The sequence below is a fragment of the Conger conger genome, chromosome 3 (assembly GCF_963514075.1).
Source record: "Conger conger chromosome 3, fConCon1.1, whole genome shotgun sequence".
Taxonomy (NCBI): domain Eukaryota; kingdom Metazoa; phylum Chordata; class Actinopteri; order Anguilliformes; family Congridae; genus Conger; species Conger conger.
Window position 1 is genome coordinate 18,768,931 of NC_083762.1, and position 21,539 is coordinate 18,790,469.

Consider the following 21,539-nt stretch of genomic DNA (forward strand, 5'->3'; position numbering starts at 1 on the left):
GTCATTGACAAAATTCATTTGCTGGCATGGTGTTGATAGCAGCAAGAAGCTGCTGGGTGTAAATCCAGCCAGGGCCTTTTCTGTGTCGAGTTACCACGTTATCTTGGTGCCTTTGTGGATTTGTTCCATCTGTGCTTCTCAGGGGCTTCTATGCTGCTTGGACCTCGGCAATTGCTGCTTGCACCTATATTTTTATTTTATTTTATGATTTCTCGATCAATACCGACTCGCTATGTTACAATATATTACCTACTGATAGGAAAATTAGTCAACGTTAAGTATCTTCATATTTTACCTAATAAATGCGTGGGTATATGTGTATGACCATGATATATAGTTAATTCTACCCAGTCATCTCGTGCTGCCTCTACTGTTTATTTTGGTAGGTTTGGGAGCATCTAATTATTGGATTGCCTGCACCATTTCCCGTTTTCCTCGTATGCGTTGGGTGTGAACCGTCTAGTTATGTAGCAATCTAGCGCACCGCCGTGTTGTGAAAAGGAACGCAGAATGGAAATACAGCGACGAATGTGGTATTGGCAGTGCCACCATCGGGTCCTTTTCTCGGTGTAGTAACACTTAGCGTTGCGATGCAACTTTGACGATTTAAATTGTTGCGGGTTTCCCTCCTACCGACAGTGACGATTTGGTAACTAATGTTGGCTAGCTTTGAAACCAGCGAACGATTTCCCCAACCTTTTAAGTAGTGAGGCGGGGATAAATTGTCAAAAATATAGCAACCTATTTTGTTTTCAGTTTCTGTCAGGTCTACTCTGCGGTAGGCTAGCTAGCTAGCCGGCATTTACTAGCTAGCACTTGGCTAGTTAAGTAACCAACTTGCGCAGTTAACGTTATACAGCGAGCTAGCTAATGTTGTTGTTTTTTATCGGGACCCAGTTTAATGCTAGCTTGGCTAAAGGTATAGCTACATGAGTTCTGTTTTGAATTAAGACTTTCCCCTATCAAAGTGGACTGAATTGCATTGAGTAGGCTACTTGTTTACTTTACGGTCAAGTGTGGCTAAAGTTTGAGCGAAAATGTCTGAAAGTGCACCAACGAGAAGCTTGGATGACATCGACCTGGCGGCTTTGCGGGTAAGTGGAAGTGGCTATTATTTTGGCAGAATGGCAACTAACATTAGTGAAAAGAAGACGTGTAACATTAGCAAGTTGCTAGCTATGAATATTCAATAGCTAAGTTAGGACTGAATTGTGCTTAACTGGCTACAAATAATACATTTCAAATAATTATGGGCGTCAGAGTATTGGCCAGCAAATCTTATTTTATTAGGCTATGTAATGCAGAAAACGTGTGTATGAATAATATTTGTTGGTATGGATATCCTAACATGAGCTAGCTAACCAGATACACAGCGTAGGTAGCTAAGAAGCGAGTTACATTTGGTTGCTAGCTACAAGTGCACACCCGATGCATAGCTACCATCTGCGCATTAATATTAGCTAGCGTTACTAACTTGACTAACTAGCGAAACTAAATTATTAGCTCGTAATCTAATTTTCTTTTGACCGTAGCAACTATAAGTTAAACCAACTGGCATAGCTATCTTTTTGGTTAGCTTGTTGGTTTATAATCTGAATTAAACTGTAAAGTTCAATTCGCCATCTCAGCCTCTAGACTATAGTTCAAGAGACTGGATTTGTAGTGCGGCCAGGCAGTCGCATTTGTGACAAATATCTTCTAGCTAGCTGATTAACTTTCCCCACCAATTCTATTTTTTAATATTGGTCATACGGAGGATATAAGTTGCTGTGAAAGACCGGTGAAACTTTGTATTTGTTTAAATCCCTGTGCTCGGGCCTGTTGTGGGTGCTCTGGTTAAGGGCAGCTAGCTGGCTACTGTATTTTAGCAGGCTAACGTTATAATCGGTACTCCATTTTGAAAGACAGGTGTTCAATCGAACTAATGAGTTCAACAAGACATTGCGTTCGTGAAACCTAACCATCGCGCGTGGAATATTTCAGTAATATGGCATGCCACCTTTTATTTTCTACGTGTATGTTGTCATTATAATGATAATGAGGAATCACAGGATTAAGTTGTGAACTTATCAGCTACTTGTTCCATTAGCTGATTTTCTTTTGGATCATAGCCATCAGCAAAGTCATAAACATGGCGGTTTACCTGTCATGACTAGCTAATAATGTGATTAACTTTGGTAAGATTTCTCTACTTCAGAACATGTGATTGAACATGTGATTCTGAACTCGTTATACCTCTGACATTTAAAAAAAACTATGTTTAATATCAAAATAATGTCTTTTGTCTTTGTTTTTATCATCTATTTATGAGGTGAGAAGACCATTTAACTTTCATTGGTTAGTTCATGACACTAGCAGAACACTAATAGGCTAATATCTATGCTGTGTTTTTGTGGACACATTTTATTACACACTTATGCAGCCGTCATCAACACACACTGGCTGCTGGGGAGTGCATTGAGTGTTTGTGTCACATTATATTTTGTTTGTAGATATGATCTAAAACTATGGAAGTATGCGCGCACAGACACATTTCCTAATTGCAATGTTATTTCTTAGTAGGCCTGTATTTCATTTAGCCCATTAATTTAGTAATTCAACTTCAGCACGATCACAGAGAAGGGGGAGGGATGAACAGTTTTGTGGTTTGAGGGTGTTTGTTGCTGCAATTCCTCCATAAGAAGTCCAAAATTACCTATTGTACCTTTAATATATTGCTTTACAAAAGTTGTTCAGCTCAGATTCACAGTAGAGATGTACAATAGATTGACTTGGACTAGATCTTTGCATCCCATATCTTGTTGCATGTTTTAACATTTATGCCATTTATGTGAAAGAATTTATTTGAAACATCATTGAGGTTTTTTAAAAAATAAAATGAAAACATGTCTGTTTAAACATGCAGCATTAAGAATGTATTTTTTCATTTTTGCCAATAATTTGGTAATTATTTTAAGGACACTTGTGTAGTGTATGCCAGAAGACAGGAGACGGTAGCAATGGTCAGCGTTCTCAGTGGAATATGTGGGTTAAGATCCCAGGTGACTCATTTCTCCTGTCTCCTTGAGCAAAGCAAATCAGTCGGTGTTTATAGTACTTGTTGCCACAACTTATTGATTGCATTAACAAAGACTGTCTTACAGGAACCAGTTATGACGGGGAAAGACAATTGAGTAGGCTACATTCACTGAACACCAGTGTCTGAGTTGTGTGTAGCCTCTTAGGTACTTAGGTTAAAGAACACTGATCACTCCTCACAGGTATCAACAGACTCCTTTAAAAAAACACAATCCATAGAGGAAAAATTGTAGCTGTGTCCCCACTTGCTACTTGGCCGGTTTTCGTCATAGTTTATGGCTGACGGCCAAACTCCCAGACAGAAAGCTGCACTGAAACTAGTCAACATCGCATGCAAATGGCTTAAAATCAACACTCATCTAGTCCCCCGATGTGGGTAGAAGTCACCTTGTGATCGGCAATGAACCGTTTCCGCTCCGCATTCAGAATTCTGTGACAACAGAGAATATCCCATGTAGATAATTTTGCGTCCCAATTGTAGCTCATTTTATGCACAGTCCTTGAGTCATTGTCAGTGACTAAAAGACTAAAAATTCCTTTTCCTATTCAGTTTCTGCTGGGGCTATGGCACCTAGTTGCAATGGCTAATAGTGATGTGGTGACACAGTAAATGTCGTCGCAAGGAAAACAGTGAAGAAAAGCAGAAATTTCCTGTAAGACCAACCATTCCAACCATTATCAACTTTCCACTTACCATTAAGTGTACCATTTAGGCCTAGATTTTTCTTACATTTGGCCTTCATCCAGGGCAGTTAATTTTAATACACACAGGCTTGTAGGCTATTAGAAATAAGTGCGGGTTTAGTACCTTCAGTCAGGCGTGAGAATAAACCAGCTCCTCTCTTTATTGTATGATTCTAAACCTCAATATTTTGTTTGTAATCTGAACTACATAATTACTATGTCACTGAAGGTCTTTGTTTTAGATGGCTTGTGTAGGGAAATGGATAGGAGAGTGCATAGTAGTATAACTGCACCCATGAATCGATTTTTGTCTCCTGTGTGGTTTTGTTTGATTTAAGATATGCCTTCAAACTTGGGAGCCACAGTATTTTTAGAATTTTGGAATACTGGGTGGTGTGTGTTTGTGTGTGAGTGAGTGTGTATGTACACATGCAAGTATAGCAGCTGGTGTGGGGAAACGGACTTCCTTCTCTGTCCCTTCTCGCACTGTCTCTATAGCACAGTACGTTGCAGGCTGAAATATGTTGTGATGCAGGGAAAAAAAGTTCAGAGGCAGGGAGGGAGGCTAGCTTTTTAGCGAGATGATTCACTTGGGCTCATTGTTTAGTAGCGGTTCTATTTCACACCCACTGCCTGCCACTGACACGCAACTGCGTACACAAGCACTACCAGTCACATACAGACACGCCCACACGGTCAGGCATGGGCACATGACCTGCCAGCTGTACGGACGCGCACAAACACTGGTTTACACACAAAGACCAAATCACAAGACTGTTGGGCACTTTGGAAAGCTTGCTTGGACTGTTGTTGCTAGATACACAGATAGCTTGTGGAGACATGTTAATTTACAGCAGTAGTTTACACTTGTATACATGCAGTGGTAAGTGTGTATAATGAGCACAATATCGGAGGATGGAATGCATATTCAAATTATTCTGTTCGACTATCTAATTAAATATGCCCATTTACATTTCGTAGAGCACTTCCATTGGCTGTATTTGTGTTCAGATATTTATTGTTCTTAAATGGAGAAGTTGTGTCCTGAAAGCACACTATACTGTGCATCTGACATAAATACACCGATTTGATTTGCCTTGCAAGTAACCATCATTTTATTTGCACAAACATACATATCAGTTGCAGCAACGAAGCAGGCTAATCTAGGGCTGAAATTGGGAAATCACGTGTGATTGTAGCCCTTAGTGTATAAGGAGTACAGTACCATGTAATTGGCAAAGCCTCTAGTGACATGAGGTCTGTGCAGGATAATCCAGTTGTTTGATTATTTGTTGAAGGGAATTCTGGGGGCTCTTAGTCCCTGAATGGGAAAGTGTTGCTGTATCCCTCCAGGAGATGACAGGCAGGATTGCCGTTGTTTTCTTACTGCCGCACAGCACAAGCAGTCAATCTTGCAGTGCCAGTGCCAAAGACTCATGCCCTGACTTGTATGCTTGTGCATATGTGACAATCGCACTTGCATCTTATTGAGAAATATCAACCTTTCAAAATAATTTGAAGAAGAGTTTGTCAGGGCATGGGAGACAGTAAACTAGCATGTATGTGTTTATGCGTGTAGTATAAAAGTACAATCAGATAAAATTACAAGTTCAATGTGAGAAATAGCCAAAGACACCACACAGTGAAATCTTACTGATCCTTTTAGGCTTTTAGCTTTTATGCTTCATTTAACGGGGCGACATGGGGCGACATGGCTCAGGCAGTAAGAGCAGTCGTCTGGCAGTCGGAGGGTTGTCGGTTCGATCCCCGCCTGGGCTGTGTCGAAGTGTCCCTGAGCAAGACACCTAACCCCTAAATGCTCCTGACGAGCTGGTTGGTGCCTTGCATGGCAGAGAGTGTGTGTATGAATGGGTGAATGAGAAGCATCAAATTGTACAGCGCTTTTAAATGGTAAATGGTTCATGTGAATAATAAGCAGTACCAACCAGTAGAAATAGTAGAATAGTAGAATAGTAACTTTCATTTAATGAAAGATGTTTCTATTGCTGGCTGCCAAACTGAAATGCTGCAGATGAGTCATCTAATCTAAGACTTTTTTTGTAGTCCATTCTATTATCTGTTCAGAGAAAATTTAATTTAAGATTTTGATCACTTTAATCATTAATCACCATAAATTTTGGTGATTTTAATGCCCCAGAAAGCAGCAAATTACTTAAGGTGAAAGCCTATTAAGCTAAATAACTAAACCCCCCCCCCCCCTCTCCTTTTGCTCACGTGTCCACTGTGAACATGCAAGGGCCTCAGTACCACTCTGTTGTTAAATTCTGGGGATGATATTTTAGTAATTTACTTAAGTCCACAAAATTAGATGGAATTTTAACAAAAAGGTTTAACAAAAAATTTTAACTTGACTTGCTTGACCTAATTATTTATCTCAACCAGAGCTAGCCCCATCATCTCTGGAGAATCTAGACAATCCTTTTCAATTTGCAAGCCTAGTCCCGAAGTAACGCCATTCTAAATGCCCTTCTTCCTTCCCGTCCATCTTACTTCTCCTCTCAGGTTGTGGGTGTTAGGTGGCTTTACTCCTCGCCCGCCTTTCTCTGGAGCACCTGTGGAGTATTCCTGCTTTCTCTTTTGCTTCTCGTTTCTCACTCTTCAAGTCCTTCACTGCCACTGTCGGCTGCACTCCCTCTCACTCATACTTTTCTTGCCTCGGACGTCCATTTCCTGCAGCTTAGTTTTTTCTGTTTCACTTTCAGTCCCTCTGCCATTCACCTGTGGGTCTCACCTTCCCTTCACCTCCACTGTAATTACCCCTGGGTATGGTCTTAACCTTTCCTCACCCTCCTGTGCTTTCTGTGTGAGTAAAAGAGACGGTAATGTTAGGGGCAAAAGCATAACTGAAACAGGATGACAGAAAAGTGACTACGCAGAGTATTGTAGAGCCAAACACCTACCCTGACCACCCACAGCTCAGAGGGAGAGGGAGAGCAGTGGAGCGAGAGGAAGGGAAAGCAGACACATATTGCATCACAGTGTGAGTGTGAATGCCGGAGCATATTTCAGTTTTTTGGCAGAAGGAGCAACAGAGTACAAAAAACTAGATCATTTATTTTTGGATCAAGTGCCTACTGCTGACCTCATAGGCTAGTTCCACGAAAAGCATTAACCTATTCAACATTCAATTACGATGGACCCAAAAAATAAAAAAGAGTCAGTGGAGATAACATGGAAAAAATAGTGAAAATGATTGCACTGTTGGATTGGATTTTGATTTCTCTCTCTTTTGAAAACTCTGAAGCCAGTACTATATTCCCCAAGTTTTACAACCTGGAAAGTCCCAAGTCAGCTTAACTTACCAATTCTTAAAATTACTGCGAGGACGACATGCAGTGTGTTCATTGAATCAAATATTCATCATATGAAATCTGTACATTTTTGCTTATGTTTGGTAGGTTGCCTGTTTGTGATCCCCTTTAATCGGCTTGTTTATACACAAGGCTGCTAGCTGTATCTAATGTTTACACAAATGCTTTCCTGTCTTAATATTGACGTATGTATATTTGGAATCAGTGTCTGTTGCAGTATATATCTTTAATGGCCCAGAAGACTGCACTCATGAAAACATGTACACATCATTTTACAGAATCAGAAGTGTTGCTATGATGTATTTTCTGAATGCTTTCCCCCCCCCAATGAATGTTGTACTCATAAACACTCACCCAGCCAGTTTCAGTCCTCTCCTCATCATCTCAGCTGTCTAAAGCCTAAAAGGCCAGTCACTCTCTGATCTCCTGTCTCTTGTTTGCAGGATCCAGCTGGGATCTTTGAGCTGGTGGAGGTTGTGGGAAATGGAACCTATGGGCAGGTGTACAAGGTGAGACTGGACGGATAGTCGAGCGAGGCAGCAGTAGCCCGGCTGTCCATCTGTCCTGACCTCTGCCTCTGCAGTCTCCCGCACGGATTCCCACTCCCCTATCATCTCCACCTCTGCCCTCAGCATTACCATGTGTCTGTGTTAATGCCAGATCAGTTCCCCACAATCTCTTCAGCGTGCCAGTGGAAGAGAAGAGAGTGCAGGAAAGAAAGGGGGGGAGATGGTGAATGGGTTGTAGCTGCATACATTACATATGAAGATTGGGTTTCCAGGGATGTGTTTCAGATCGACATGCATCATGTTCTGTGGGCTCCTCATTCCCGACTCAGTTTATGCCCAGCCTTCCGCATGATCAAGTGGTGCATTTGCAACAGTACCCTTCATAGCTTACGTTTTAGTTAAAGGTGGGTTAGTTTGGGATAAACGAGTAGTGTTATTTCTATTACTAATAGAAAAACTATTTTAATTTAGTCCTGAGCTTTTGAGTCCCCCAGCTTGGCAGTTTAAACCCTCTCCCTCCCTCAGGGTCGCCATGTGAAGACCGGGCAGCTCGCTGCCATCAAGGTGATGGACGTCACTGAGGAGGAGGAGGAGGAGATCAAGGCTGAGATCAACATGCTGAAGAAGTACAGCCACCACCGCAACATCGCCACGTACTACGGGGCCTTCATCAAGAAGAGCCCTCCCGGGCAGGACGACCAGCTCTGGGTCTGTGTGCCTCCTCCCGTCCATGTTCTTCTCTTCCCAACTCAGCCAACCTCTCTTCTCCCCCGTCCATTTCCCTCCACTTCCACCTTTTCCCCATCTGTATCTCTCATTCTGTTGTCCTCTCAGTTGCTTTTTCGCTTACTCATCTTCCTCTCCCTGCACTTCTACTCATCCCCACGTCCGTCTCCGTCCCTCTCCCCCTGTGTCGTCCTTGATTCTTCCGATGTGTGTCATACCTCAAGGTTACTCCCTGCTTCCTCACCCTTCGCGCTCTTTCGACATTTCCCTCTCCGTTCTCCTCTTCCCTCTCCTCATTAATCTTCCTGTGTTTCTCCCAGCTGGTGATGGAGTTCTGCGGGGCTGGCTCAGTCACAGATCTGGTGAAGAACACCAAGGGGAGCTCGCTGAAGGAGGACTGGATCGCCTACATCTGCCGAGAGATCCTGAGAGTGAGAGCAGTAAACTTATTCAGAGCTATCCACACAGCCTCCCCTGAATAAACCATCAATCCGATTCATTTCGCCCTCACCGCGTCTAGCCAACGGTCCATCTCTATGACTGATTCTGCAGCTCAGGCTGGGATGGAGGAAGTGCTTTCTGACTACTGTAACGCCATTTTCCTTTTTTCTGTGCCTGAACAGGGACTGTCTCACCTTCACGCACACAAGGTCATCCACAGAGACATCAAAGGTCAGAACGTTCTACTGACGGAAAATGCAGAGGTCAAACTGGGTGAGTGCTGACCGACCCCAGCTAGACCAAGGCTTGCAGCACCACTGTGTGTGGCAACTGTTAATGTCCTCTCAAATAATTCAAGCCCCTAAACAGGAATGCAGTGTTCTGTCAAAATTTTTTTTAAGATTTTAAGTCTTATTACAAGACTCAAGACTTAAGACGTTTCTGCAGTGTGGTTGCTGGTAGATGGGAGTTCCTCTCCAGAAGTCATTACAAAGTCACAGAGTCATTACTCTATCTTTTAGTGGATTTTGGAGTGAGCGCTCAGCTGGACAGGACAGTTGGGCGAAGGAACACTTTCATCGGCACACCTTACTGGATGGCTCCCGAGGTCATAGCCTGCGACGAAAACCCAGACTCTACCTACGATTACAGGGTAATGCCACCCCCTCTGTCTTTGTGTAAGCGTGTGTCTGGCGTTTGTCACCTGTGTCCCGTTTTCTTTCATCTGTTCTTTTCTTTCTGCCCACCTCTGTTCCCCCCCCTTCTCATTGTGCTGTTTGCCTCTCCATCTCTTCATCTGTCATCTCTCACCCTTGTGTCCTCTCTCGCTCCTTACAGAGCGACATCTGGTCTCTTGGGATCACAGCCATAGAGATGGCGGAGGGGGCCCCACGTGAGTAGTCTTGACTTCTCCCAGCAGACCAGGGCACGTGTCCTTGTTTGGCCGATGAGCCAATGATGCTCTGACTTGACGTATTCAGTTGTTTCTTTGGCTCAGGTTGGTCAAGTTTTCTGTAGACTGCCTAGGAAACTAATAAAATGAGGTTCCTTACCAATGTGATGTTTGTAAACATGAGTGACTAGCAGCAATTTCCTGTCATAATTGTTGGATTTATTCATCTGTTAATTACATTGTTTGTCATAAATGCATCAACTCATCCAAATAGATTATGGAAGCAAGTGAAATGCTTATATATTATTCATAATTTAACCTGGCTTAACCTATATTGACCTGTATAATACGATACAGTCCATATATTCTGGGTTGTCTCTAGTCTATGGATTAAGAGATAAGCGACGGCTGGTTCATGTGTGTTCTCTGATTCCTGCCCACCCTGTCTCTCTCAGCACTGTGTGACATGCACCCAATGAGGGCTCTCTTCCTCATCCCCCGAAACCCACCTCCAAAACTCAAGTCCAAGAAATGGTGAGTGCTTTCATTTTTGTTTGCCTGTGCCATCCATTTTTCAGGGTCATACATTGCACTTTCTCCCCATTCTCCTACCCTCTCATGCAGTGTAAGGCCAGTGTCTGCGGGTACATATGTATTTTCTACTATACCTTTCTCCCCCTTATTCCTTTCATTACTCTCATTTTATTCTTTCATCCCCCTCTTCCTGTTCTCCTCATCCCTCTTTCTGTCTCTCATCGCCCGTTACCCCCTTCCCTTGGCAGGTCGAAGAAGTTCATCGACTTCATCGAGAGCTGCCTGATAAAGACCTACCCCAACCGGCCCTCCACCGAGCAGCTGCTGAAGCACCCCTTCATCCGGGACCAGCCCACCGAGAGGCAGGTCCGCATCCAGCTCAAGGACCACATCGACCGCACCCGCAAGAAGAGAGGGGATAAGGGTGAGAGAGAGGGGGGACACTGAGGAAGGATATCTGTGTGGTGCAGGGGGGAGGGGACAGGGGTCTGTGGGTACGGGCCTGTTTTTGTGTGTGTGACTGTGAGTGAGTGAGTGAGTGAGTGTGTGTATGTGTGAGTGAGTGTGTGTGTGTGACGGTGTGTGATGTGCTCTCTGCTGCAGAGGAGATGGAGTATGAATACAGCGGCAGTGACGATGAGGAGGAGAATCGCGCGGATGAAGGAGAGCCCAGGTAAAGCCTCCTCATCAGCCAGAATCTCTAATACCATGTTGTAGTACCTCGTTAAATTCATTATCCACGCTATCACAGACAAATTTAGCCACCTGAACCCGAACCATTTGCACATTGTTGCTTTTCTGTGTCCTTATTGATTAACTTTGCTCTGTGAAATGGGATTCAGCAGAGTGCAAAAAGTAAAAAAAAAAAAAAGAGTCAAACATTGTCAATAGCAGTCTCTCTCCCCGTCCCCCAGCTCCATCCTGAACGTGCCGGGCGAGTCGACGCTGAGGCGGGACTTCCTGCGGCTGCAGCAGGAGAAGAACAAGGAGCGCTCAGAGGCGCTGAAGAGGCAGCAGGCCCAGCAGGCCGCTCAGCGCCGCGACCCAGAGGAGCACAAGAGGCAGCTGCTGCACGACCGGCAGAAACGCATCGAGGAGCAGAAGGAGCAGAGGAGGCGCCTGGAGGAGGTAGCGTCCTTTCCCCTCATCGCTCCTCTGTCCACAGCCCGGGCCTGAGGGCTGCACCACCCTGCCATTTCAGCTGTGATTCACCAAAAACAAAATGGTTGCCATTTATATAGCGCCTTTATCCAAAGCGCTGTACAATTGATGCTTCTCATTCACCCATACACACACTCGCACACCAACGGCGATTGGCTGCCATGCATGGTACCGACCAGCTCGTCAGGAGCATTTTTTTGGGGGGGTTAGGTGTCTTGCTCAGGGACACTTCAACACGGCCCGGGCAGGGGATCGAACCGGCAACCCTCCGACTGCCAGACGACTGCACTTACTGCCTGAGCCATGTCGCCCACATCAACTGTGACACAACGAGTGCCCCCATCCCACGTTACTGCCTCTTGACTTATTGTATATGTATGTTTTACAACCAGATACCACAATACTTTATACTATTGACAGGCTACAGAGTTTCTGTGTTTCACACCGCATGTACATTTCCCGTGCGCGGTTTTTGACATTTTGCACTTTTACTATGCAATTTTAGGGCTGTTTATGGCATTTTACCTGTACTGCAATTCTCTGCTGGCCACATTCAGTGCTGTTATGTTTTGTAGTCTAGAAGTACTTATCTAGACAGATTGACATGATGAGGGTGACGTTGAGGTAAATATAAACCACTTCATAAACGCTGTGCTCTTCCGTCAGGTGCCGTGGTTTACTCACTGCTCACCTCAGTCACCCTCTGCATTTCCAGTTGAGATTATCAGGTGTTTAAGTGTGGATGCAGAGTGAAGGACATGTTTTAGCTGTGCTATTCAATGAGCTGCAGATTTCTGTAGCTGTCGTTGTGTGACTCAGCACTAATACTACCTCACGTGCTCTCTCCCCAACTCCTCCGTCTCTCCGCGTCTCCCTCTCTCAGCAACAGAGAAAGGAGCGCGAGATGGTGAGGCAGCAGGAGAAAGGCCCCCCCCGCAGACTGGAGGATCTGAGGAGAGAGGAGGACAGGAGGTTGGCTGAAAGGGAGCAGGTAACTAACCAATTGCACAGAGGTGCTTTTCACAGCCAGCCCAATCGGTGGATGATGTGGAAGCACCAGCCATCCAATGGGGACACCACCTCTAGTCTCCATAGGCCAATTGGGAGAGAAAGCTGCAAAATGCCCTTGGATTAGTTGCCATGGCAGCAGGTTGACAGCAGAGCGTAGATTTGTGAGGGTTTTTTTTTTTTTTCTTCCCCCTTTTACTTCTATTCTTCAAACCTTTACAATTTCCTGTTGCCATTAAACATACCGTGGAGTCTGTTACACTGCAGCTACTGTGTGGTAAAATGCCAGCAGAGCAATGTATTTTCCCTACTTTCACCTGTTCAGTACCTTCCAAATGTTACACATCACTGGATGATCCTGTCTATATAGTGCGTATTACAGAAAAACAATTCATTGAATCCTGTTGAAATACAGTAAGTATTTTCCTCTGTAATGTTGCTAAATCTTTACCATGGCTACACACACGTCATAAAACGGAGAAGCCATTCATTCAGAATGCGTAGGTGCTCATTTTAAGGTATATTCCAGAAGAACTTTTTATCTGTCCTTTCCTTTCTTCTCCCTGTCTCTTCCCCTTCTCTCTGTAGGAGTTCATAAGACATAAGTTAGAGGAGGAACAGCGACAGTTAGAAATTCTGCAGCAGCAGCTACTACAGGAACAGGCCCTGCTCATGGTAACCTGCCCCAGATTCTCCTCCTCCACTTCCTCACTAACCCATTCCTTGGTTGGGTTGCGGGAGAAATTGAGCCTCCTGTTTTGGACTTTTTAACAGCCCAACAGGATTGGCTGTTTTGGGTTTAAGGTTTTCGGGTTTTAACGTTTGTTGTGAGCTAATATTTTAATATAATATTTAATGAATGACCCTGTATCATTTTACATGAGTTGGTGATTGTCTCTCTCTAATTGGTGTTTATACAGTGGCTTAAAGTATTCAGACCCCTTCACTTTTTTTTTTTTGCCAATCAATTTTATGAAAAATCTAAAACTGAAATCTCTCATTTAGTGCCCTGGCATTTAGTGCTATGGCACTCCAAATGGTCAGGTGCATCCTGTCTGCTAATAATCCTTGATGTGTCTAGAACTTGAATCTAGACAAAATGGTTTCACAGTTTTCCATGATTATTATGAGGTCATTCATTATGTGCCACAGCACATAACCATTGTATAATTAAATGTTTTATTGTATTTTCACCATTCACACCATTATTTTGGTTTTGCAAGCAAAACATGTAAGGCCACTTTATACTGGAAAAAGAAAAACTTAGAAATAAGGTTGGGAAAGTAGGTACATTTTAGCAACGCTGTATCCCCGCAAAATCTGCTGGAATGAACATGAAATAAACTGGCACAGAGGATTGTGCCCTGCCGTGAACTGCTGTAGGGTGTGCTTAACCGTTTTGGCCCAGCCCTAAACTTAGCTAATGTTAGCTTATCTCTAAGATGCTGAAGCATATTCAAGTAGGTAGAGTACCTTAAGCAGCCACTTTGTAGTATATTTCGTAAATTGGATAGGCTGTCCATCTTCAGCAACCCTGGTCTTTTTATTTTTATTTTTTATTTTTTTTTACATACCCAAAACGCTCTGCCATTTTTAGTCTCTCACCCTGTAAGCTGTCTCACTGCCTTTGCCACTCGGACTCAAGCCACTATCTGGCCAGGCACGCCACAGACAGAAGCTTCGTGACTCACTCGCAAGTCACGACAGGAATTCTGGCTGGGCAACGTCGAACAGAATGCCGAGTACTGTACCTGTAGTTTGATTCCGTAGCTTCTGAAATGCTTATTGGAAACTGAAACCAGTTTATCATAACATCCCTACCTGGGTCTGGGAATGTTCTCTGAGCTGTTCTTCATTTACTTATTTAGTGCATAAGAGTTTAGGTGTCAGACTGTAGGCTATTTTAAAACCCAGAACATTCTTGCCCAAGCCATTCGTAAGAATATGCTACTGTACCTAGGTTGCTTAACATGGCTAAATCACCGTTTGCTCACTGTAGACTTTGTCATGGTAGGGGAAAAACTGGGTGTTACATATTTCCCATGCAAATTCCATTCCGGTTAAACGCTAATCACGGATTATGAATTGAGTAATCATTGTAAATCCCAGAAATTATTTGATTCAACTTGCTGTGGGGGAGGTTGTGTGATTTAACACAAATAAAGTAAGCCAGCACTGGAAGCCCATTTGTCTGGATTGGTCCTGAAAATGATTTATATTAATAAATGTATACATTTATTTAGACTTTGACACTGAGCTCGTATGTGTATCTGACTGTGGTCCTGAGCTGGTCTGTGTATCTGACTGCGGTCCTGAGCTGGTCTGTGTATCTGACTGCGGTCCTGAGCTGGTCTGTGTATCTCACTGCGGTCCTGAGCTGGTCTGTGTATGTGACTGCGGTCCTGAGCTCGTATGTGTATCTGACTGCGATCCTGAGCTGGTCTGTGTATCTGACTGCATGGTCCTGTGCTGGTCTGTGTATGTGACTGTGGTCCTGTGCTAGTCTGTGTATGTGACTGCGGTCCTGAGCTGGTCTGTGTATCTGACTGTGCGGTCCTGAGCTGGTCTGTGTATCTGACTGTGCGGTCCTGAGCTGCTTTGTGTATCTGACTGTGCGGTCCTGAGCTGCTCTGTGTATCTGACTGTGCGGTCCTGAGCTGCTCTGTGTATCTGACTGTGCGGTCCTGAGCTGCTCTGTGTATCTGACTGTGCGGTCCTGAGCTGGTCTGTGTATCTGACTGTGCGGTGTGTATCTGACTGTGCGGTCCTGAGCTGGTCTGTGTATCTGACTGTGGTCCTGAGCTGGTCTGTGTATGTGACTGCGGTCCTGAGCTGGTCTGTGTATGTGACTGCTGTCCTGAGCTGGTCTGTGTATCTGACTGCGGTCCTGTGCTGGTCTGTGTATGTGACTGCGCGGTCTGTCTGCAGGAGTACAAGCGCAAGCAGCTGGAGGAGCAGCGGCAGTCGGAGAGGCTGCAGAGGCAGCTGCAGCAGGAGCACGCGTACCTGGTCTCCCTGCAGCAGCAGCAGCAGCAGCAGGACAAGAAGCATCAGCTCTACCACTACAGCAAGAACCCTGAGCCCAACAACAAGCCTGCCTGGGCTCGGGAGGTAGGGCCGGTCCCCCACCCTCAACCCAGCCCTCACACTCACAGCCCTTACATTTCATGTGAAGTCTCAGGTGCAGGGTGACCTCATCCAGCCTCTCCACTGCTACTGTGAGCATGGGGTCCTGCGGGTTGGATTTGCCTGTTATATTTGGGGATGACTGGGTGGTAAGATTGGTACTTGGGCCAGGGCACAAGGTTTAACACCCCTAGTGTTAGTGTTCCCACTGGACGGGTAGTGACTGCAGTGAGACTGGCCCTCTGCATCACATCTCCACAGACGGTTCTTTCTCTCCTGCTTCTCTCCATCAGGTAGAGGAGCGCAGTAAGCAGAACAGGCATGGCTCCCCCAAGATCTGCACCGCCGTCTCTGACACTGCCATTCAGTCTCGATTTGACCCCGCCAGCCAATCGGGTATGGCGCAGGCTGGTCTGACCCCGCCCATGCAGAGGCCCGTTGAACCCCAGGGTGGCCAAAGCAAGGTGGGTGGGCCTTATGGCGGGGGAAAATGGGGGAGGTCAGGAGGAAGAATTCCTGTGAACACTTCAGGGCACAAAACCGCATGTTTTAAACCATGGGTGGTCACATCTGAGTTGGACATACTGCAAAAACAATCTTATATTTAGGCTTACAAATGTATTCATCTTATTTTTTGCTAAATAATTCAAAAAGACTGTTTGGCTCATTTCAAGATTTGCTAATGGGGTAAGACAATTTCACTTGTCAAGCAAAAAACTACTTAAAACAAGTTAATAATATGACTTAATCTTATTTATTTATCTAAAGTAAGAAATTACTTCTCATTACAAGACTGAAACACTTAGGACAGATTTTTTGCAGTCCATCTCCCATGGTCAACACAACAAGTTTCAACCAGGATCATTGTCAAATTGAAAATGCTGATATTATTCTGCATTCCTTTGGAAATGGAGAAACTACAGTCGATTGTGTATGGGAAATATTCACAGTACATGTCATGAATGAACCAGCTGTTTGGCTAGTGGCTGAAAACAGTCAACAAATTCATAATTTGTTTTAACAAAAGTCTGCATTCGGAAATGTACTTCAATAATATTCTGAAAAAATGAAATGTATGATATTTGTGGGTCAGCACATAATCTAGTAATGAATTTTAAATCTCTTCACTCTCTGAATCAACCAACCGACTTATTTCTCTTTCTGCCCTCCCTATCACAATCTCTTTTCCTTACATTCCTTAGCCTTAGCAAGCTACATTCTCCTTTTTCTCTCCATGAACTCATTTCAGTTACCATTTTAAACTATTGTTTTCAAATCGAGTCGTATTATTAAATCAGTGTTTTAGTACAATTTTGCCAGTTAGCAAATCCAGGTGGTTGGAATCAAATACTGGGGAGGTCTTTTACTTTCTGAACCTGGATTTTACACCTGCACTCTCAAGCTCAGTAGCTGTTTTCAGTAAGGTTGCTATTGAATCGTGTGCAGTTAGTAAGGATGGGGCTCGTGACAGAGCAGCCAGTGCTTCCAGTTCTAGTCCCATGGGTGAGTGGCGTTAGACCATTCCTTGAGTGAAGCTTTGACAAGTTAAACAGGATGGTAGCTGTTCATTTCAGACCCTTACATTGAATAAATGGGTGTAAGAGGATGCTATACAGTGCCTATGCGTATTTCCATGTGGTTTCACCAGTCCTCCTCTTCCCCACCTCTCCAAATAAGTGGCTTGGCTGTTTTTACTCTCTGTCCATCAATGAATATCCTTCGTAAATCTGGTTGCTTTCTATTGTTAATGATTTCCCTTTTCTTCTTTCCCTTCCTTCTTCTCCTTTCTATACCTTTACCCATCCTCCTCTCCTGTGACATGGCCCATGCCCTTCTGCCCATCGTTCCTCTGGGACTCTTCCCCCCCCCCCCCTGACTGTTCCTCGATCCCACTCGTTCTTTCCGACCTCCCCGCATCCCTTTGGCTCCGCTTTGCTGGCTGGCGCAGTTTCAGATGGCCCACCTGGTTCCTCTGAAGCCGTACGCTGCCCCGGTCCCTCGCTCACAGTCCCTGTGTGACCAGCCCACTAAGACCATGTCTGCCTTCCCCACCCAGGATCCCTCCCCCACCCCCGCTCCCCGCTCCATCCCCTCTAGGGAACTGGTGCGCCAGAACTCGGACCCCACCTCTGAGAGCCCCGCCCCCCAGCCACACCCCGTCGCCAGGGACGACCGCGGGCCCTGGGTCCGCATGCATGCCTCCGAGGAGCCCCCCAAGGTACGTACCCTCCGTCAAACCTTCCATCTGTCAGTCCTTCCTGTGCACTTTCTGGATTTGCTACACATCTCGTTCTGCTGTTGTGTAGAATTTCAGAACTTCTCTATCTGGTTGATTTGGTTTAGACGTTTGAGGTGAGTGTCTGAACTAATCGTATCTGAGCGTGTGTTGTGTGCAAATAAAAATAGCATTTTTACCTCAGGTCAGTTGGTTACATGGCTGATTCATGTCTACATATTAATTATGCATTAAACTGGTGTTTCCTGTCCCAGGTGCCCCAGAGAACAACCTCCATCGCTGTAGCCGTGAACAACAACTTGTCGGCTGGCGGAAGACACCCGGCTCGGGCCAGGTGGGTTAGAGTGCGGCCCTGGCCCACTGTGTGGGGGATGGCTGATGGGAGCATAATGAGTGTGCCGTACAATTTGATTCTCCTTTTGCATGTGCATTTGTGTGTGAGCAGGCGAGTGTACAGTATGTTTTTATTGGTTGTGTATGTACGTACCTGGGTCAAACGTAAGCACTGTAACCTGCCCCAGAAAGGATCTGGGCTGAGTGGAGGAGTGGTAGTGATTCAGTGTTTCCCCTCCACCTGTTAGTAACCCAGACTTAAGCCATAATGACCGCTGGGAGGGAGGCGATAGCATGGCATCCAACCTGCCCCAAACTAGCTCCCTGGAGAGGCATCCCATCCTGGGTGAGTGACTCTGTCTGTCTGTCTTCTGACTACTGATCTGTACGGTTAAGTAATAGTTTAAAGATAACACCAGTGTGAATATTTGTGTGTTACAGCCTCTTCGAAGACGGAGTCGTCGCCCGCTCTGCCCCAGCCTGTGCGCCACAAGCCAGTGGAGTCCCACAGCTCTTCTAGGCCCAGTCGTCCTGCGGTGAGCTCCTAACTTACTATACCTTACCTGAGCATTACTATACCTTACCATACCTTATCTGACCTTTACTATATCTTACCTGACCATTACTATACCTTACCTTACCATTACCATACCTTACCTGACCATTACCATACCTTACCTGACCATTACTATACCTTACCTGAGCATTACCATACCTTACCTGAGCATTACCATACCTTACCTGAGCATTACCATACCTTACCTGACCGTTACCATACCTTACCTGACCATTACTATACCTTACCTGAGCGTTACCATAGCTTACCTGACCATTACTATACCTTACCTGACCATTACCATACCTTACCTGAGCATTACCATACCTTACCTGACCATTACTATACCTTACCTGAGCATTACTATACCTTACCTCAGCATTACCGTACCTTACCTGACCGTTACCGTACCTTACCTCAGCATTACTGTACCTTACCTGAGCATTACTGTACATTACCTGAGCATTACTATACCTTACCTGACCGTTACCATACCATACCTGAGCATTACTATACCTTACCTGACCGTTACCATACCTTACCTGAGCATTACTATAGCTTACCTGACCATTACCATACCTTACCTCAGCATTACCGTAGCTTAGCTGACCGTTACCATACCTTACCTGACCATTACTATACCTTACCTGAGCGTTACCATAGCTTACCTGACCATTACTATACCTTACCTCAGCATTACCGTACCTTAGCTGACCGTTACCATACCTTACCTCAGCATTACCATACCTTACCTGACCGTTACCATACCTTACCTCAGCATTACCATACCTTACCTGAGCATTTAGCCTGCAAATAACTCTAGTGTGTTTGTGAGCTCTCAGATCTCTATTCACTCTGAACTTAATGATTTTTTCCTTAACTTAATGCTATGCATATCCTTTCCAACTCAACTCAATAAAATATAATTAATGACTGATATTCATGTAAGCTGATTAATGTGATTAAACTTAAAAAAAAACAAGCATTGGTTTATAGGGTGTTGGTACAGTCTATGTGCATAGAGTCTAGCATTCTGCAGGAGGGGTGCAGCACTAGTCCTGCTTAAAGTCCTGCTTATTTGATGCTCCATTGGGTTCCGTTCTGGTGACTGAAAAGGTCCTGTGGACCTGTACAATACCTGAATTATTTAGTGTGACTGGCAGATGTCCTTATCCAAGGACATTTTAACACTGCGTCTGAATATTTGATCAAAAGTACAACTGAAATGCTCCAGCTTTGATTTTACTTTCATAAGTCTCTTGACATTTGCAGCACACTTCTGCTGGTATATTCCTCTACTTGTTTCTCTTCTGTACTTTCCCATCACTTGATCATAGATTCCAAAGGTCCTAGAATTCCTGTGTCCCAGGTTTTTTTCAGCTTACTACTCCTCCCCTGTCACTGTGTGCCCATCCCTACACACCCTTCCCCACAGAAAACGGACTCTAACCTCTAATTTCTCTCTCCTCCCGTCAACTGTGTTCTTCACCCCAATCACATTCCCTTTCACACTTCTTCCTCATACCTCCCCTGCTCTCCCTCTCCTTTCTATTCATTTCCCACAATACAGAGTTACAAGAGAGCTGTAGGAGAGGTCAGTACCCATGTGTGTGTGTGTGTGTTTGCACATTATCTGTCTTTTTCAATGTTCCTTTTCACTTGGTTCACTGGAAGTCAAGAATGTTGGGAATTGACTTGCATTTTTAGCAGTAGACATTTTTTATTTTCTGTGGAATTGAAGGATTGATGTTCAACTTTTCTGTTTTTTTTACCCTGTTTCTTTTCTTTACACTGTGATACTGTTTCACAGTCCATTTTCTTTTTTATGAAAGGGGAACTTCAGCCTAAATTGATATCATGTTGTCTTTTTGCCGCTTCCCCTTTTGGAAGGTTAAATAATATTGTGGTTGTCATGGTGTCTCAAGGTGTCATCCCTTTCCACTTGTCCACAGTTCCTTATGCCTTTTTGGATTGCCTTTTTGGATTTTAGTAGATTGAGTTCTGCGGGTAGTGCACAAGGATGAGAGGGCATGTAACTGAACTTCCATTTCATTATCAGAGTACTAAATTCTGCCTGGCTGTTTCCTGTCCCAGTGTGTTTCTCCTGTTTTATTGCTTCTGCAGTAGGCCAGAAACCAGCATGTTCTGTTAAAGCTTGTATCATTAAAGAGATTTATTATTCCACAAAAGAAGCAAGGATAACATTCAAAATTATATGCATGAAATGTGTTACTTGGGCACATTTTTTCCTGATATCTTTAAAACTAGTGTGTTTAATTTTTTATATCACTGGCAAACAGAACAATTTCTTATTTAAAGAAATAAAAAAATAAAAAGATATATTTTTTAGGTGAAGTTCCCCAATGGCATCGCTCAATAGCTCATATATTTTTTATTGTGAGTATATAATTATCCTTGGCATGTGTGTCAGCAGATGCTGGTGTGTGGGTGTATATTTGTGTGCGGTGTAGCACACCTCCTGCTTCTCCATCCATTCTTGCTTGCCTGCATCTGCATGCTTCCCCTCCTGCGCCTCCTCTCCTGAGTATCGCTCTCCCCCTCTCGTCCTCCCCTCACGCTCCGTGTGCCTCTCCGTCCAGGAGCACAGGGCGAAGGAGCATGCGAAGGAGCGTCAGGAGGAGCCCCCGCGGCCGCCCGCCAAGGCCATGGACTACTCCTCCTCCTCGGAGGGCAGCGACAGCAGCGAGGAGAGCGAGAGCGGAGACGGCCCGGAGGAGGCGCAGGAGAGTCCCGCAGACCGGTGAGACTGCAGGGCGCTCACGCCTCACACCGCCAGCTTAGCGAGCATCACTGCTTTGCTTGTAGTGTCAATTTTTTTTTTACCTGAGAACGGCAGGCAAGAGAAAAGGTGGTGTGGTGGGCAGAGCTCTCACCAGGGCCAGAATTACAGGATTCACTTGGG

The 21,539-nt window shown here is 44.7% G+C and overlaps 1 protein-coding gene across 2 annotated transcripts in view; it reads left to right on the top strand.

Annotated features, from left to right (window-relative positions):
- The first annotated feature begins 578 nt into the window (after positions 1–578).
- Positions 579–21,539, top strand: part of LOC133123386 (misshapen-like kinase 1) — a 32,646-nt gene continuing 11,685 nt past the window's right edge. The window contains exons 1-21 of one of the 2 annotated variants that reach the window (XM_061233835.1): positions 579–1,094; positions 7,538–7,603; positions 8,129–8,311; positions 8,650–8,760; positions 8,953–9,043; positions 9,292–9,422; positions 9,608–9,662; positions 10,118–10,196; positions 10,445–10,620; positions 10,800–10,869; positions 11,111–11,324; positions 12,241–12,348; positions 12,954–13,040; positions 15,294–15,476; positions 15,785–15,955; positions 17,440–17,709; positions 17,982–18,061; positions 18,309–18,406; positions 18,502–18,596; positions 20,187–20,210; positions 21,217–21,377. In XM_061233835.1, coding sequence (XP_061089819.1) covers positions 1,038–1,094; positions 7,538–7,603; positions 8,129–8,311; positions 8,650–8,760; positions 8,953–9,043; positions 9,292–9,422; positions 9,608–9,662; positions 10,118–10,196; positions 10,445–10,620; positions 10,800–10,869; positions 11,111–11,324; positions 12,241–12,348; positions 12,954–13,040; positions 15,294–15,476; positions 15,785–15,955; positions 17,440–17,709; positions 17,982–18,061; positions 18,309–18,406; positions 18,502–18,596; positions 20,187–20,210; positions 21,217–21,377 — 2,510 coding nt within the window. In that variant the 5' untranslated portion in view covers positions 579–1,037. The remainder of the gene's footprint in view (positions 1,095–7,537; positions 7,604–8,128; positions 8,312–8,649; positions 8,761–8,952; positions 9,044–9,291; positions 9,423–9,607; positions 9,663–10,117; positions 10,197–10,444; positions 10,621–10,799; positions 10,870–11,110; positions 11,325–12,240; positions 12,349–12,953; positions 13,041–15,293; positions 15,477–15,784; positions 15,956–17,439; positions 17,710–17,981; positions 18,062–18,308; positions 18,407–18,501; positions 18,597–20,186; positions 20,211–21,216; positions 21,378–21,539) is intronic. The other variant, XM_061233836.1, reaches the window with a different exon arrangement.